Source organism: Mobula hypostoma, chromosome 10, assembly GCF_963921235.1.
Source record: "Mobula hypostoma chromosome 10, sMobHyp1.1, whole genome shotgun sequence".
Lineage (NCBI taxonomy): Eukaryota > Metazoa > Chordata > Chondrichthyes > Myliobatiformes > Myliobatidae > Mobula > Mobula hypostoma.
In genome coordinates this window covers 85290973-85308199 of record NC_086106.1, presented here as the reverse complement: position 1 = coordinate 85308199, position 17227 = coordinate 85290973, and the positions used below count along the sequence as shown (strand labels likewise).

General features: G+C 43.1%; 1 protein-coding gene across 2 annotated transcripts in view; it reads right to left on the bottom strand.

Moving 5' to 3' along the window:
• Positions 1 to 17227, bottom strand: part of si:dkey-171c9.3 (uncharacterized) — a 56096-nt gene that overhangs the window by 12990 nt on the left and 25879 nt on the right. For both annotated transcript variants that reach the window (XM_063060754.1, XM_063060755.1), the window contains exons 2-3: positions 7883 to 7978; positions 3481 to 3615 (exon numbers count right to left, since the gene is read on the bottom strand). In XM_063060754.1, the coding sequence (XP_062916824.1) occupies positions 3481 to 3615; positions 7883 to 7978 (231 nt within the window). The remainder of the gene's footprint in view (positions 1 to 3480; positions 3616 to 7882; positions 7979 to 17227) is intronic.

The window sequence follows — 17227 nt, the reverse complement described above, 5'->3', positions numbered from 1 at the left end:
AGGCTCGGGGGTGTACTAAATGGAACGCAGAATTGGAGGGGGTGTGGAATCTCATTGAAGCTTATTGAATGTTGAAAGACCTAGAGACAGTGGATGCGAAGAGGATGTTTCCCTTGGTGGGGGAGTCTAGGACCAGAGGTGCAGCCTCAAAATAGAGGGATGCCTGTTTAGACCAGAGATGAGGAGGAATTTCTTTAGCCAGAGGGTGATGAATCAGTGGAATTCGTTGCCTCAGGTGGCTGTGGAGGCCAGCTCACTGGGTACATTTAAAGCGGAGGTTGATAGATCTTTGATTAGTCAAGGCATGAAAGGTTATGGGGAGAAGGCAGGGGAATGCGGTTGAGAGGGAAATGGATCAGCCATGATGAAATGGCAGAGCAGACTCAATGGGCCGAATGGCCCGATTCTGCTCCTATGTCTTACAAATTACTATTTCCCTTTCATTTATGTAAATTTCTATTGATAAATAATAAACTAAATATTTTAACATTTACTTCCTAGTTTAGACCACTTGTGTCAGTGAGCTTTCAGAATAGGATTATTTAGAAAGATACATTGCTGCCTGCCCTGTTTACACATATCACACTTTCCCTGAAGAGGGTGCCATACTAGAAGTGATCAAGGAAACAGAGGCTCAACGTTACTAGGCAGCTGAAGAATTAATAAACAGTGCATGTACACCTTTCTCCAGTCAAATGCAAATTGCTGACCATTATATACTGTTTATTTTGAAACAGTCAATTGTTAAATAGACAGAGTTACTACTGAAATTAGAATCCATCAAAAAAATTCTCAACCGTGTTGCATTCCTTTCATTTAAAGCAACAGTAATTTCATCAACTAATCCACACATATACAAAATGCTGGAGGAACTCAACCAGCCAGGCAGCATCCACAGAAAAGAGTAAACAGTTGACGTTTTGGGTCGAGACCCTTCATCAGGCCCAAAACTTCAACGGTTTACTCGTTTCCATAGATGCTGCGTGGGCCGCTGAGTTCCTCCAGCATTTTGTATATGCTGCTTGGATTTCCAGCATCTGCAGATTTTTCTCTTCTTCGTGCTACCACACAGAGTTCAGATGACCTTGCATTATTTAAATACCTTTATTAGATTTCAACCTTCCAAACTATCTCAACCCTATCTAGTTCTGCGCTACAATCTAAAATTTTTCATTGTGAAGGGCTAAGGGTGAAACAGAGCTTTTCCAGTCACTGCTTAAGCTTTCCGAAACATTATGGAAGCGTTTAGACTTAACTATCATCCTGTTTTTGAATACAGATTGAACTGAAGAGCATGTGAAGCAGTCAGTGGCACTCATTTGGGAATAACACACACAAAATGTTGGAGGAACTCAAATCTGTGGAGGGGAGCAAACAATTGAAATTCAGGCCAAGACCTTTCATCAGGACTGGAAAGGAAGGGGCAGTAGCCAGAATCAGGTAGGGATACAAGCTGGCTGGTGATAGATGAGACCAGGTGAGGGAGAAGGTCAATGAAGTAATAAGCGTGAAGGATGGGTGAAGAGGTAAAGGACTGAAGAAGGAGGCTTCTAAAAGGAGGACAATGGACTGAAGGGAAGGAAGAAAAACAGAGGTAGATGATGGATTGGTGAGCAGAAGAGAAGGGGTGAGAGGGTAACAGAATAGGTAACGGAAAAGGAGAAAATGGGGAGGTGGGAAGTAATTACCAGAAGTTAGAGAAGTTAATGTTTATGCCATCGTGTTGGAGGCTACCCAGATGAAATATGAGTTGTTTCTCTTCCAAACTGAGCTTGGCTTCCTCTTGGCGGTAGATGATGCTATGACAGACATGTCAGAATGGGAATGGGAAGTAGAAATGAAATGGGAAGACACTGGGAGTTCCTGCCTTTTGCGGTAAACACAATGAAGATGCTTGACAAAGCAGTCTCCCAATCTACCCCGGGTGTCACTGATGTAGAGAAGACTGTACCAGGAGCATTAGATAAGATAGATGACTCTAACAAGACTTGCAGGTGAGGTGTCGCCTCACCTAGAAGAACTGTTTGAGGTTCTGAATGGTGGAGAAGGAATAGGTATGACAGCTGGTGTAGCACTTGTTACTTTTGCAGTGATAAGTCACAGTGGGGAGATCGGTGGACAAGCAAGTCACATAGAATCACCCACCCACCTTCGCATTTACCTGGTCTCACCTATCAATTGCCAGATTATTCCTTCTCTTCCCCCCACCTTCTTATTCTGCCTTTTACCCCCCTTCTTTTTGAGTCCTGATGAAGGGCCTCAGCCCAAAAGTTGACTGTTTATTCCCCTCCATTGATGTTATCTCACTTGCTCAGTTCCTCCACCATTTTGTGTGTGTTCCTTAAGATTTACAACATCTGCAGAATCCCTTGTGTTTATGAGTGGCATTCATTCAACCACTGGTAACCCTCGGTCAGTTTAAAGAGGCTAATTCAGCTGAACCATTCTAGCTGCTTTCTTTTTAACATTTCCAAAAGCAATCAGGTACCGGATCTAATTGAAGTTGCATCTCCAATGGCCCTAAAAAGACTTAAAACAGAACAAAAATTTGTAATAGAATTTAAATAACCAGTGAAATCATTTGACTTGACTACAATGGTAATAATTATTTTTCACATTTAAGTGCTGCAACAATAAAGACTGATTAAAATACACCAAATTTATGATTGTAATTTTCTTTTTTTTAAACATCCATTGGATGTGGACCTTACTAGTAATACTAGTATTTACTGCTTATCCCCAAGTGCCTTCAAGAACAATATGGTTGGTCATTATCTTGAACTGCTGCAATCCTCGTGGTGAATACTTTTTCTTTTTTTTTAATTTAGTCTCCCATGCATTAGATCCATCAACAGTAAATGGAAGGTAGTGTATTTCCAATTGCAGAGTAAAGGGTGGTGCAGTTCTCAAAGGCAATTAGGGATGGGTAATTAATCCTGGCTTGTCAGCAATGGCCACATCCCATAAATGAAAATGCTCTGGTCAAGGTTGGTGGTTTGAGAAGGGGTTTGTTGAAGATATCTATAATTTAGACTAGTGGATTAGGTGTCAAATAAGTAAAATCTTGTGTCCTGTATTCTGTTGAATTTTTGAAGTGTTGCTGGTGTAACATTCCCCTAAGCAAATGGAGAGTTTTCTGTCACAGACTTGATACGGTTTAGACTGTACCGAGTCTGCACCTTTCTCTCTAGATTCTCCCTGTTTGTGGCTTGCTGGAGAATACAGACCTTGAACTTCAGCAATTATGTCTTTCAGAGCACGAGTGAAAAAAAAAGGCAGTATTATATATTGTCCTGCATCTCCATGCTTATTCCTTCCTTCAAAAAGTTGAAGGTTGATCTTTTATTTTAGAGTCCTTTATCCTCTGAATCCCTTAAAATCTAATCATCTCAGACTGGAATATACTCAATAACTGAGACCTTTAGGGAGAGAATACCAAGTATTCAAGGAGGGAGGCTTTACATTGGCTCCGGGCTTTACCTGCAACTCATCTGCTGCTGTCTCAGAATGCTGCCGTTGTAGACCTTTGATTAAAATGACATCATCTTCCTTTAGGTGCTGCATTTCAATAGATTCCATCAGATCATTGAGTTCAGGATAACTGGCAGCCACTTCCTATTATGAGAAAGTACAAAGCAAGGTAACCAGTCTGTGCGTCAAGAAAGTGACAGTAACAGTTATCAAATTATAGTCATAGGTCAGGATTCAATAGAAAGGCAGGGATAGAAATTTAGTGTTCAATTTCATTGTGACAAACATTTCCTGCTTTATACTCAAAATGTTGAATCAATATACTGTAGGAACAGTCAGTCCCATGAACAGCTGTCCAGTTGCCCAGTACACTAGCAAATAAAACCTGCTTGCAGAGATGATTGTTTCATGATAAACCAAAGACCACAAGACATAGCATCAGAATTAGGCCATTTGGCCCATCAAGTCCACCCCGCCATTCAATCATAGCTGGTACCTTTTTTTCCCTCCTCAGCCCCACTCCCCGGAACCTTTGATGCCGTGCCCAGTCAAGAACCTCTCAATCTCTGTCCTAAATACACTGAACAACCTGGCCTCCACAGCTGGCTGTGGTAATAAATTCCACAAATTCACCACTCTCTGGCTAAACATCTCTGTTTTAAATAGACAGACCTCTATCCTGAGGCTGTGCCCTCTCGTACTAGACTCCCCCACCATGGGAAACATCGTTCCCACATCTACTCTGTCTAGGCCTTTCAATGATATCCCCCCTCATCCTTCTGAATTCCGGCAAGTACAGGCCCAGAGCCATCCAACATTTCTCATATGATAACCCTTTCATCCCCAGAATCATCCTCTGAACCATTTCCAATGCCAGCACATCTTTTCTTAGATAAGGAGACAAAAACTGTTCATAATACTCAAGGTGAGTCCTCACCAGTGCCTTTTAAAGCCTCAGCATCACATTCCCGCTCTTACATTCTAGACACTCTTGAAATGAAGGCTAACATTGCACTTGCCTTCCTCACCACCGATTCAACCTGCAAGTTAACCTTTAGGGTCTTCTGCACAAGGTCTCCCAAGTCCATTCGCATCTCAGATTGTTGGATTTTCTCCCCATTTAGAAAATAGTCTGCACATTTATTCCTTCTCCCAAAGTGCATGACCATGCATTTTCCAACATCGTATTTCATTTGCCACTTTTTTGCTCATTCTCCTAATCTGTGTAAGTCCTTCTGCAGCTTTCCTGTTTCCTCACACAACCTGCCCCCTCCACCAATCTTCGTATCATCTGCAAACTTGGCAACAAAGCCATCTATTTCATCATCTAAATCATTTATATACAGCATAAAAAGAAGCGGTCCCAACACCGACCCCTGTGGAACACCACTAGTCACTGGCAGCCAACCAGAAAAGGATCCTTTTATTCCCACTTGCTGCCTCCTACCAATCAGCCAATGCTCTAACCATGCTAGTAACTTTCCTGCAATACCATGGCTCTTAACCTGGTAAGCAGCATCATATGTGGCGCCTCGTCAAAGGTCTTCTGGAAGTCCAAATATACTACATCCACTGCATCCCCTTTGTCTATCCTACGTGTAATCTCCACAAAGAATTTCAACAGACCTATCAGGCAAAATTTTCCCTTAAGGAAACCATGCTGACTTTGGCCTATCTTGTCCTGTGTCACCAAGTACTCCATAACTCAGCCTTTACAATTGACTCCAACAACTTCCCAACCACTGAGGTCAGACTAACTGGTCTATAATTTCCTTTCCATTGCTTCCCTCCTTTCTTAAAGTGTGGACTGACATTTGCAATTTTCCAGTTCTCAGAGTACAATGATTCTTGAAAGATCATTACTATTACCTCCGCAATCTCTACTGCTACCTCTTTCAGAACCCTAGGATGCAGTTCACCTGGTCCAGATGACTTATGTACCTTTAGGTCTTTCAGCTTTTTGAGCACCTTCTCCCTTGTAATAGTAACTGCACCCACTTCTCTTCCCTCATACCCTTCAACGTCTGTTAGTGTCTTCCATAGTGAAGACTGATGCAAAATACTCATTTAGTTCATCTGCCATCTCCTTGTCCCCCATTATAATTTCTCCAGCCTCATTTTCTAGGGGTCCTATATCCACTTTCATCTCTTTTTTAAAAAAAATTTATATACTTGAAAAAGCTTTTTCTATCTACCTTGATATTGTTTGCTAGCTTGCTTTCATATTTCAACTTTTCCCTCCTAATGATTCTTTTCATAGCTTTCCGATGGTTTTTAAAAGCTTCCCAATCCTCTGTCTTCCCACTAATTTTTGATTTGTTGTATGCTCTCTCTTTTGCTTTTACCTTAGCTTTCACTTCCCTTGTCAGCCACGGTGTACTATTTTGCCGTTTGAGTATTTCTTTCCTTTTGAATACAGCTATCCTACCCCTTCCTTATTTTTCCCAGAAACTCAAGCCATTGCTGCTCTGCTATCATCCCTGCCAATATCTCCTTCCAAATTACTTTGGCCAGCTCCTTTCTCATACCACAGTAATTTCCTTTACTCCCCTGAAATACTGTTCCGTCAGACTTTACTTTCTCCCTATCAAATTTCAGATTGAACTCAATCATATTGTGATCACTGCCTCCTAAGGGTTCCTTTATCATACATTCCCTAACCTCCTCCGGTTCATTACATAACACCCAATCCAGTATAGCTGATCCCCTAGTAGGCTCAGCGACAAACTGCTCTAAAAAGCCATCTTGTAGTCATTCAACAAATTCACTCTCTTGAGATCCATTACCAAACTGATTTTTCCCAATCTATCTCCGTGTTAAAATCTCCCATGACTATCATAAGATTGCCCTTTTGACACACCTTTTCTATTTCCCATTGTAATCTGTAGCCCACATCCCAGCTATTGTTTGGAGGCCTGTATATAACTACCATCATGGTCCTTTTACCTTTGCAGTTTTTCAACTCAACCCACAATGATACAACATCTTGCGATCCCATGTCACATCTTTCCAATGATTTGATGCCATTCTTTAGCAGCAGAGCCACACCACCCACTCTGCCAACCTTCCTATCCCTCTGATACAACGTGCAACTTTGGACATTCAGTTCCCAACTACAACCATCCTTCAACCACGATTCAATGATGGCCACAATACCATACCTGACAATCTGTAAAAGTACAATATCATCCACCTTATTTCTTATTATATTGAGTAGAACAGTTGTTTACCTCACGTTAACCTCTTCAGATAATGCTACAGTTTAATATCTGAGAAGCTATCTTTCACAGTACTGCACTCTTCCCAATAATCTATTGAACGTTGCACTTTAAAACACAGTTTTTAAGACTTAGGGGTGTATCAAATCTAGGTTTTTCTTGGCATATAAAATGCTCAGAATGCATTTCTCTGTATACGTTTTACTTTTGTTATTTAATCAAAGGAATAACTGGATTTAATACATAATTATATTCTTCAGACAGTCCCTCTTAATCAAGAATGGTTTGTTTTCTTTTCAGTTTTGTAAGTTTTGAGTGGCTAATGAGGTCACAAATCTTCCACGGTGGGCAGGAGACGGACAGTGGTGGATAATTTCTGAGGTGGTGCACTCCATCTGCCTCTTAAGCAGAGCATCTGCATGTTCCTAATGCTTAAACCTAATTTTCTCAGTAGCTTCCTGACTGTTTCTTCCTCACTTTGAATAGTTATGGGCAGGGATTCCCAGGAGTCAGAGGGGTTGCCATTATTTTTCCCCAAGGAAGATTTGAGCACATCTCAATCTTTTTCGCTGTCAACTGGTATTCTTTTCACAAGATAGAGCTCACCAGCTGCACCAAGGTCACATGTGCAGAGTGAAACTCAGATTCTTGAACTAAAATGCAAGTATGACACAGAAGCAGACTGCTCACAAACAGCAAGTGAAGTGTGACTACTCTCGTGAAATTTTAAAGATGTACTGGTGTCAGGGGAATAGAGTGTTGGGTGGGGGTGGGTGATTGTGTGCAGGCTTGAGAAGTGTATTCATGTTTAGAAATGACTGGTTCTATTTGCATTACAGAGCAGTGTCTGTCCCGCAGTACTTCTCATTTCCTCATAACAATCAGAGGCCATTTGGCCCATCAAAACAATGTAACCCCTCACAGCAAACAGATTAATTCCTTTCCTCACTTATTCCCCTGTGACCTATACCATTAACTACACCCAATTCCCTCACTAGTCATCTACACTAATCTAGAAAAGTCAATTAACCCATGAACCCACATGGCTTTGAGATATTAGAGATGTGAGATATCTGCACTCCCTGCATCGCTGCAGGAGGAGTCACCCCTGGCCTGGCAGTGATTATGCAGCATGTTTCCACAGGCTTTCTTCAGCCTGCTGGATGTAGTAATGAAGAGTCTAAGTCACTTACTTCCTTGACGGGCACTGGAACTTGTTGCTCGCGGTTATCAATCACAACCTGGCATAGTTTCTTGGTGCTTTGCAGCCAGTTAATTGGATCTGACATCTGGGGGGCAAGGGTACATGTAAAGATTATCAGTTATGCAGAAAAAGAACTTCGAAGTTAAATGCTATTTCTTTCTGAGACATGGCAATGCCAGCATTTTATTGCCCATCCCCAATTGCCCTGAAGTGCAAAAGCAGTTGAGAGTCATTCACATCATACATCAAGTCGAGCAAGGACTGAAAACTTCTTTCACAAAAGGTATTAGTGAACCAATTTAATTTTTACAGTGGTTTGGTTGTCATCTTTGCTGACACTAGCTTTCAGTTAAAAAAAAATTCTAGACTTTACTTAAATTAGTATAATTTAAGCTCCCCAGCTGCCATAGTAAAAATATGAACTCTGAACCTTTTGTTCAGAGTTTTGTTGCTGGTAACTTAACCACCATTACAAAGTGGTGTATGGTATCACAGTGTAAGGGGAAGGGCTGGAAGACAGTGGTGAATAATTATCAAGATAGATTGTACACTTGACCATGGGGCATTAGTTATTGGCATCTCACTAAACTGGCTAATTATTGAAGTTAAATCAACTGAAAAAAAAGCGAAGCATTTCAACATCAGCTTAATTTGCTGCATGTACCAGTCAATTAGGTTGTTAGTCAATGGTAGAAGATCCACGTCATTCAGGAGATGATCATTGGTCCAGGCACCTCCAGCATTTTAACGGCCATTCACATTAGATTCTTTATTCAAACCCTTGTAGTGTTGATTTTCGGCAACTAACAACAACCATTTCACCAAGCACTCAGGACTTCCTTTTTATTTCAACATATTATGCAACCTCCTTTGCTGAAAGATAGTGGAAATAATGACTTTTATCTTCAGGTTATGTGTGACATTATTATACATTTCTCTTTTCGTTGGTTTTGTTTTTTAATCTAACCAAAACAAAAATATTGAAGGCTTGTATTTTACAACGATTTTTTTTTCATTATTTATAATGCCCAGTAAGGGCTGGGTGTGTGTGTGTGTGTGTGTGTGTGTGTGTGTGTGTGTGTGTGTGTGTTTGTGTGTGTGTGTGTGTGTGTGTATGTACACAAACACATAATTCCACCTGGCAATTTCTAACAATTCTCTTGGGTAAGCAGAGCTGTACACAGCAGGAAGATCAAAGCTTCCATCTCTAGACTTCTGTCATTTAGTATTGTACAATCACCATTGCTCACTTCCCCAGCCCCACACAAGAAAGGAAAAATTTGGCAGATTTCCCATTTCTGATTATTGTGTATGTAATATTTCAGTAATATTGTAAATATATGTTTGTTTAGATATACATACAACACAGAACAGGCCCTTACAGCCCAATGAGCCCCACCACCCAACAACCCACCCATTTAACTCCAGCCTAATCACAGGGCAATTTACATTGACAAATTAACCTATGAACCGGTTTGTCTTTGGACTGTGGGAGGAACCTGAAGAAACCCCACAAACTCACAGGGAGAACGTGCAGACTCCATTACAGATGGCGGCAGAATTGAACTCTGAACTCCAAAAAGCCCCACTGTGCCAACTGCTATGCTACCGTGGCACCCAACCTGTTTGCATTTGAAAAGGCAAGGAGTGATCAGCAATAGTCAGCAAGGTTTTGTGTGTGGAAATAAAAGTCCCGCATATTTGATTGTTTTTTTCCCCTGGAGCAACCAAGAGGAGTAACAAAGGCAGGGCTATAGACATTGAATACATGGATTTTAGCAAGACTTTTGGCAAGTTCCTTCACGTGAAGCTGTCAAGGCAAGGTCACATGGTTCCAGGATGAGCCAGCCAATTGGAAACAAAATTTGCCTAGTGGAAGGTATAAGAGAGACATAGAGGAGGGTTGTTTCTTATTTTGGAGGCCTGTGAGCAATGGTGTACTGCAAGGATTGCTGCTTGGTCCACTATTTGTCACTTTGATGAGAATGTAGGAGACAAGTTTGCAGATCACCACAAAATTGATGGTGTACTGGACTGTGAAGATTGTCTAAAGGTGCAACAAAATATAGATCAACTGGGAAGTGAATCCAAGAATAAAGGAGGGACGAAATTTAATCAAGACAAGTGCAGCGGTGCATTTGTTAAAGCAAGGTCAGGGCATAACATGAATAGTAGGGTCTGGTGTGGTATTGTAGTACGGAGACACCTAGAGGTACAAGAACAAAATTCCTTGGAAGAGACTACACAGGTAGATAAGGTAGTTGTGTATGGAACGCCTGCATTGGGGCAGCATGTTATAACTGTTCAAGAGATTGGTGAGACTACATATAGAATGCCATGCACAGTTTTGTTACCAGACCATAGGATGACTGTGCAGATAAGTTGCACAAGAATATTGCTGGGACAGGAGGGCTTGAATTACAAGAAAATGGATAAAGTTGGAAACATTTTATCTGGAATAAAGGAAGCTAAGGGGAAGCCTTATAGAATCATGAGGGGCACAACAGAGTCATAGAACATTACAGTACAGAAACAGGCCCTTTGGCCCATCTGATCTGTGCAAAACTATTCATCTGCCTAGTCTCATCGACCTGCAACCAGATGTAGACCGTTGTTTTGATTAAGCATTCTTGTTCATTTCAATAATTTATTACAGTTTATGTATAAAGATACGGGGGTTGCATACTTCATCATGCCACCATGTCATACCTTTGTGCTTCGCCTAAAGAATGTGGATTAATTCACAGGTTTATAAACAGTGAATACCAGGTGGTACTAATTATAAATTTTAAAAAGAACAGAAATGGCTGACTACATCGGAAAGATAGACACATCTGATTGCACAAAAGATAATTGGTTGATATATATTGAACGAATTGAGCAGTATTTTGAAGCAAATGAAATAGCCAATGAAAAGTGAGTGCCAATTTTGCAGAGTGCATTAGATTTCAGTTTGCTTATAAGTACAACTGCTCTAATCAAACCAGCAGAAATGAGCTTTGCTGATTTTATAAAAGTAATGCAGAAACATTTTGAACTGAAATCATTGTTGATTGCAGAACACTTTAGATTTCATAAGTGGAATCCAAAGGGGATTCCATTTCAGCGTACATGGCTGAATTGATTGTCTGAGCATTGTTAGTTCAGTTATAGGCTTAGTAATGAAAGATTGTTTCATTTGTGCAATCTTACAAGAGACCATTCAAAAATGGCTCCTAACTGAACCACAGCTAACATTTAAAAGAGTAGTTGAAATAGTTGTATCAATAGGAACAGCAGTCAGAGACATAATTGAGCTAGAGTCAGGAATGAAAGTGAGCACGAATAAAATTGTAACATCTATACAAAGACTGATCTATCAAACAAATTGTGTTACCATTGTGGCAGGGGCTAACACACACCAGACCAAAGCAGATGTAAAGGTGAAACTTGTAGAGAATGCAACAAAGTAGGACACATACAAAGAGCATGTTGAGCAGACAAAAATATATGGAATACAAAGAAGGTAAAAAGATAAAGAGTCAAATTGCAGTTTCAGAAAGAGCACTAATCTGCATGCTTTTGAAGAAAGAAGATCGATAATGATGAGAGTGACACAGGACAGTGTAGCCTTCGGATTTACAATGTGAAAACTAACCGGAGACAAGCAACATGGCTTACGCCAGAAGTGAACAGCAAATTAATTAAAATGGAATTGGACACTGGCTCAGCTGTTTCAGTCATTCCACAAAATATGTTTGAACGGCAATTCAAACATACTGAACTAAAGCCTACAGATATCCAACTAAGAATTTAGACTGGAGAAATATAATTCCTGTGGGAATGACATTTGTAACAGTGAAACACATAAACCAACAAGCCACATTGAGCTTATATGTGGTAAAAGGGCCAGCATTGCGAGGTTGTGATTAGCTGAGATAACCACAACTTGATTGGACATCCAGCTACAATTTGCATGCCACATCCCTTCCGAAAGAGTCAACTGAAAGCACATTAAGAACGGTACTGGATGATGCCATAGTAGTGTTCGAGGATGGCACTGGAAAACTCAAACATATCAGGGGTAAAATAGTGTTCAATGAAAAGGCCACACCCAAGTTTTACAAAGCCTATCCAGTTCCTTATACTATCCATGATAGTCAGTGACAACAAGAGAAGATGGCGACGCGACGCAGTACACAGCGGCCACTCTGGAATGAATATCGGCTATCTGTCACGTAGGATGCCATGCACAATCCTGATCTGATGGAGGCAGATGTGAGAATCACAGAGGAACATCTGGTGAAACTTCTGAAATGCCTGTTTTGCTGCCGCTGCTACTGTGCGATCCAGAATCTCCGGAGTGGAAGGCCCCGAATCCTTGGCTTTGCCTGTTGCTTGGTGGCCGGGTCTGGGTTCGATGCGCTCGGCAGAGATGGTGCTCGGTGCTCGGTGTCGGAGGCTCAAAGTTTTCAGACGGACTCAAGAGTCGGCTGTGGTCCGGTGCTTCCAGGGTGCTGCATCGGCAAGTTTGCGGCGCTGGAGGTTCATGGCAGGGAGAGTTTTTCTTCCTTCTATCGTCTGCATGAGATGTTGGGGCTATCGGGACTTTGAGACTTTTTTTACCGTGCCCATGGTCTGCTCTTTATCAAATTACAGTATTGCTTTGCACTGTTATAACTATATGTTATAATTATGTGGTTTTTGTCAGTTTTAGTCTTGGTCTGTCTTGTGTTTCTGTGATATCATACTGGAGGAACATTGTATCATTTCTTAATGCGTGCAATACTAAATGACAATAAACGAGGACTGAGTGTCCTCATAATCTAAAAAAAATCTGTGGTGATTTTAAGGTCACCTTCAACCTTGGACTGAAAGGATAGGGGATATCTTTGCAAACCTTTCTGGAGGAAAACACTTCAGCAAAGTGGACTCAGCTGAGGCCTACATACTACAGATGGAGATAGAAGAAGAATCCAAAATGTTCCTCACCATAAACTCATACAGAGGGCTTCATCGCTAAAATAGGCTTATTTTTGGAGTATCATCTGCACCTGCACTTTGGGAGAAAGGTATGGATGAGGTGCTGAAAGGCTGTCCAAGCTCTCAGTGTTACCTGGATGACATTGTTGTTACCGGTAAGGATGACAAGAAACATCTCCAAAATCTCAAGACAGTGTTAAAAAGATTAGGCGATTATGGGCTCAGAGCAAGTGTGAATTACTTAAACCGAGCATCACTTACTGTGGTCACACCATTGACGTGCAGGATTGCACAAGTGTGCTGAAAAAAATTCAAGCAGTGGTGAATGCCCCAAACAAGATTTTCACAGACAAGAGAAAATCTGCTGATGCTGGAAATCTGAGCAACACACACAAAATCCTGGAGGAACTCAGCAGGCCAGGCAGCATTGATAGAAAAAAGCACAGTCGATGTTTTGGCAGGACTGGAAAAAGAAAAGCTGAGGAGTAGATTTTAAAGGTGATGGGGGGGGGAGGGAGAGAGAAGCACCAGGTGATAGGTGAAACTTGGAGGGGGTGGGTGAAACAAAGAGCTGGGAAGTTGATTGGTAAAAGAGACAGAAAGCCATGGAAGAAAGAAAAAGGGGGGAAGGAGCACCAGAGGGAGGTAATGGGTGAGGCGATGGGAGATGAGGTGAGGTGAAAGTAGGAAAAGAGGATGGGAAATGGAGAAGAGGGATGGGGTGGCTGGGAGGCATTACTGGAAGTTTGAGAAATCGATGTTCATACCAAATCGGAGTATAAGGTGTTGCTCCTCCAACCTAAGTGTGGCCTTATCACAACAGTGGAGGAGGCCATGGATGGATATACTGGAATGGGAATGGGAAGTGAATTAAAATGGGTGACCACTGGGAGATCCCTCTTGTTCTGGTGGATGGGGCATAATTGCTCGGCGAAGTGGTATCCCAATCTCTGTCAGATCTCACCGATGTACAGAAGGCCACACCAGGAGCAACAAACACACTAAATGACCCCAACAGACTCACAGCTAAAGTGTCGCCATACCTGGAAGGACTGTTTAGGGCCCTGACTGTTAGAGAGGGAGGAGGTGTAGGTGGGGCCCCTCAAACAGGACCCCACTAAAGATCACCAGGCCATTGTCTCCCACACCATCACCAACCGTACTGACTCTGGGGATCTCCCATCCATTGCCACCAACCTCATAATTCCCGTACCCCATACCTCCCATTTCTACCTCATACCCAAAATCCACAAACCTGCTTGCCCAGGTAGACCCATGGTTTCAGCTTGTTCTTGCCCCACAGAACTCATATCTGCATGCCTTGACTCTGTTTTATCCCCCCTAGTTCAGTCTCTTCCTACTTACATCCATGACACCTCACAGGCTCTTGATTTTTCCAAGGACTTCAAGTTCCCTGGCCCCCATCATCTTACTTTTACTATGGATGTTCAGTCCTTATCACCTCCATTCCCCACCAGGAAGGGATCAAAGCTCTCTGTTTTTTTTCTGGACAGCAGACCAAACCAGTTCCCCTCCACCACCACTCTCCTCCACCTAGAGGAATTTGTCCTCACTCTCAATTTCTACCATTCAGGGCCCCAAACAGTCCTTCTAGGTGAGGTGACACTTCACCTGTGAGTCCGTTGGGGTCATATACAGTGTTTGGTGCTTCTGGTGTGGCCTCCTGTATATCGGTGAGACCCGATGTAGATTGAGAGACCGCTTCGCCGAGCATCTATGCTCCATCCTCCAGAACAAGCGGGATCTCCCAGTGGCCAACTATTTTAATTCCACTTCCCATTCCCATTCCAATATGTCCATCCATGTTCTCCTCCACTGTCGTGATGAGGCCATACTTAGGTTGGAGGAACAACACCTTATATTCTGTTTGGGTAACCTCCAACCTGATGGCATGAACATCGATTTCTCAAACTTGCTCCACTTCCTCCTTCACTGTTTCCCATCCCCTCCGCCCCCCCATGTTAACTCCTTGTCCACCCGTCACCTCCCTCTGGTGCTCCTCCCCTGACTTTTTTTCCTTTCTTCCATGGTCTTCTGTCTCTTTCACCAATCAACTTCCCAGCTCTTTGCTTCATCCCTCCCCGTCCAAGTTTCACCTATTGCCTGGTGTTTCTCGCTCCACTCCTCTCCACCTTTCAAATCTACTCCTCAGTATTTTTTCTCCAGTCCTGCCGAAGGGTTTCGGCCCAAAACGTCGACTGAGTTGTTTTCCCATAGATGCTGCCCAGCCTGCTGAGTTCCTCAAGCATTTTGTGTGTGTTGCTCGGACATATCAATGAGTTATGATCCTTTTTAGAATTTGTCAGTTACTATAACAGGTTCCTGTCAAACCTGGCTAATGTCCTCTACCCCTTGAACACATTACTACAGATCAGGAAGAAATGGCAACAAACAAAACAGTGTGAGGTGGCTTTCCAAAGGGTAAAGGAAGTGATGTCAGACACTGTACTCACACATTATGATCCATATCATCCAGTGAAGTTTGCCTGCACCTTTTGGGATGCAGCATGCCCAGAAGAGAGGTATCCAGAGAGCTCAGAACCACTTCCTGCAGTCTCAGAGTCCACACCTACAACCACCATGGAGGATGCCCCAGAACCTGCATTCTTTCACAGCCACACGTCTCTTCCACCAAGCAGCGTGAACCCTCTTGTCAGGAGAGATGTTATCACACAAGATCCTCCACAGCTATTAAATCTTTAGGCCTGAATGAGACAATTTAAAATTCACCATGCTGTGGATGTCTATACAGAAGTTGTATTCGGTAGGTTGCTGCACTGTGTAATACACACACGGTCCAGTGAGGGCAGCACCTCTGGTGATGGGGCTTGTTGTCTCCATTCCAGCACAGCTCACTCACACTTGATCCCCAACACTCAGCTCTCACCTGTGGTCCCAAGTTGCTGTTTGTATGTGACAGCAGCCACACCCAAGTATAGCGCTTCAACAGGAGGGCCAAACCAAATGAGGTTAGCTGACGGCCTCGCACCCTGGTGAGACAGGAACATGCCTGCCCTGACAGCCTCGCACCCTGGTGAGACAGGAACATGCCTGCCCTAGCACGCGAAGTCAGCTCAAGCAGACTGAGCAGGTGAGATTTACAGTGAGATCCAATGGCCAGGAAGGCGGTACTGCAGTGCTCCATGGAGAGCGAAGGGCGTGACAAGGCGCAGAAAACACCAAGGTCATCCATTACAACCAAGGAAGACCCCAGTGTGTGACACTTGTTTATACCGCTGGAGCCGGACTTCTGAGGCCGGGAGAGTGAAACTGCTCCATTGCGACAGCTTCTCCACTCTTCCACTTCAAAAACTCTCCTGCACAGGTTTCCGGTCATCATTGAACAACTATATATAGGGGTGTATGGGGTGTCAGGGAGGGGTAGCACCTCTGGTGGGGGAACATGTTGTGTCCTTTTCAAGGCAGTTTGTCCACCTTTGGTCCCCACCTGGAACTCAGATCTCACCTGTGGCTCCCCGTAGCTGTTTGCATGCGACAGCGGCCACACCCCGGGCAATGGCTTCGACAAGCCAGCTAAACCAGGTGAGGGTAGCCGACGGGTCTCAAACCCTTGGTGAGATAGGGAGTTGTCTACCCCAGCATGTGAAGACAGACTCCGGCGGATTGAGCGGACGAGACCAATGGAAGGTCCAACGGTCAAGAAGGCGGTCTCTGCAAGCGTCATGGAACGTGTAGAGCAGGACAAGACACAGAAGATGTCCTGGTCATCCACTGCGCCTAGTCCCATCTCCAGCCATCTCGACTCTTGTCTTCCCACTGGATCCAGATGGGAATTGGGAAGAGAGAGTGAGGCTGACGCTGCGCAACTCTCCCTCACTTAAATCCAAATCAAGCACGAGTCTCGACACCATCATAAAGCCGACTGGTAGCGCAGTGACATCAGCGCCGGACTCCGGAGCGAAGGTTCCCGAGTTTGAATCCAGTCAGGCCACTCCCAGGCACGCTTTCCATCCGTGCTGGGTTAAGTATCGAGCTTGCAACTCGACCTCGTAAAAAGTACTAATGGTGTCGAGGTCTTCATTGATGACGATGGCCGAACTCATATATCTCATATATCTCATATATATATATATATATAAAACACCACCATGTCATACATGTATGCCTCACTTAAAGTAAAAAGAAAACTAAGACATGCAATCCCAGCTTTGTGTTTTTGCTTTCAATTAATTTGACATTTTGGAGTTACAAACATAAGACTGATCACCGTGGATAGGATTCTGCTTGAATTAAGTGTAGTAAGCAAAGGTAAATTTGGGCTGAGCTGTGAACCCTCTCTCATCCCAGATGAATCCACTGCACAACAAGGTTGGGCCAGTGGATCCGATGC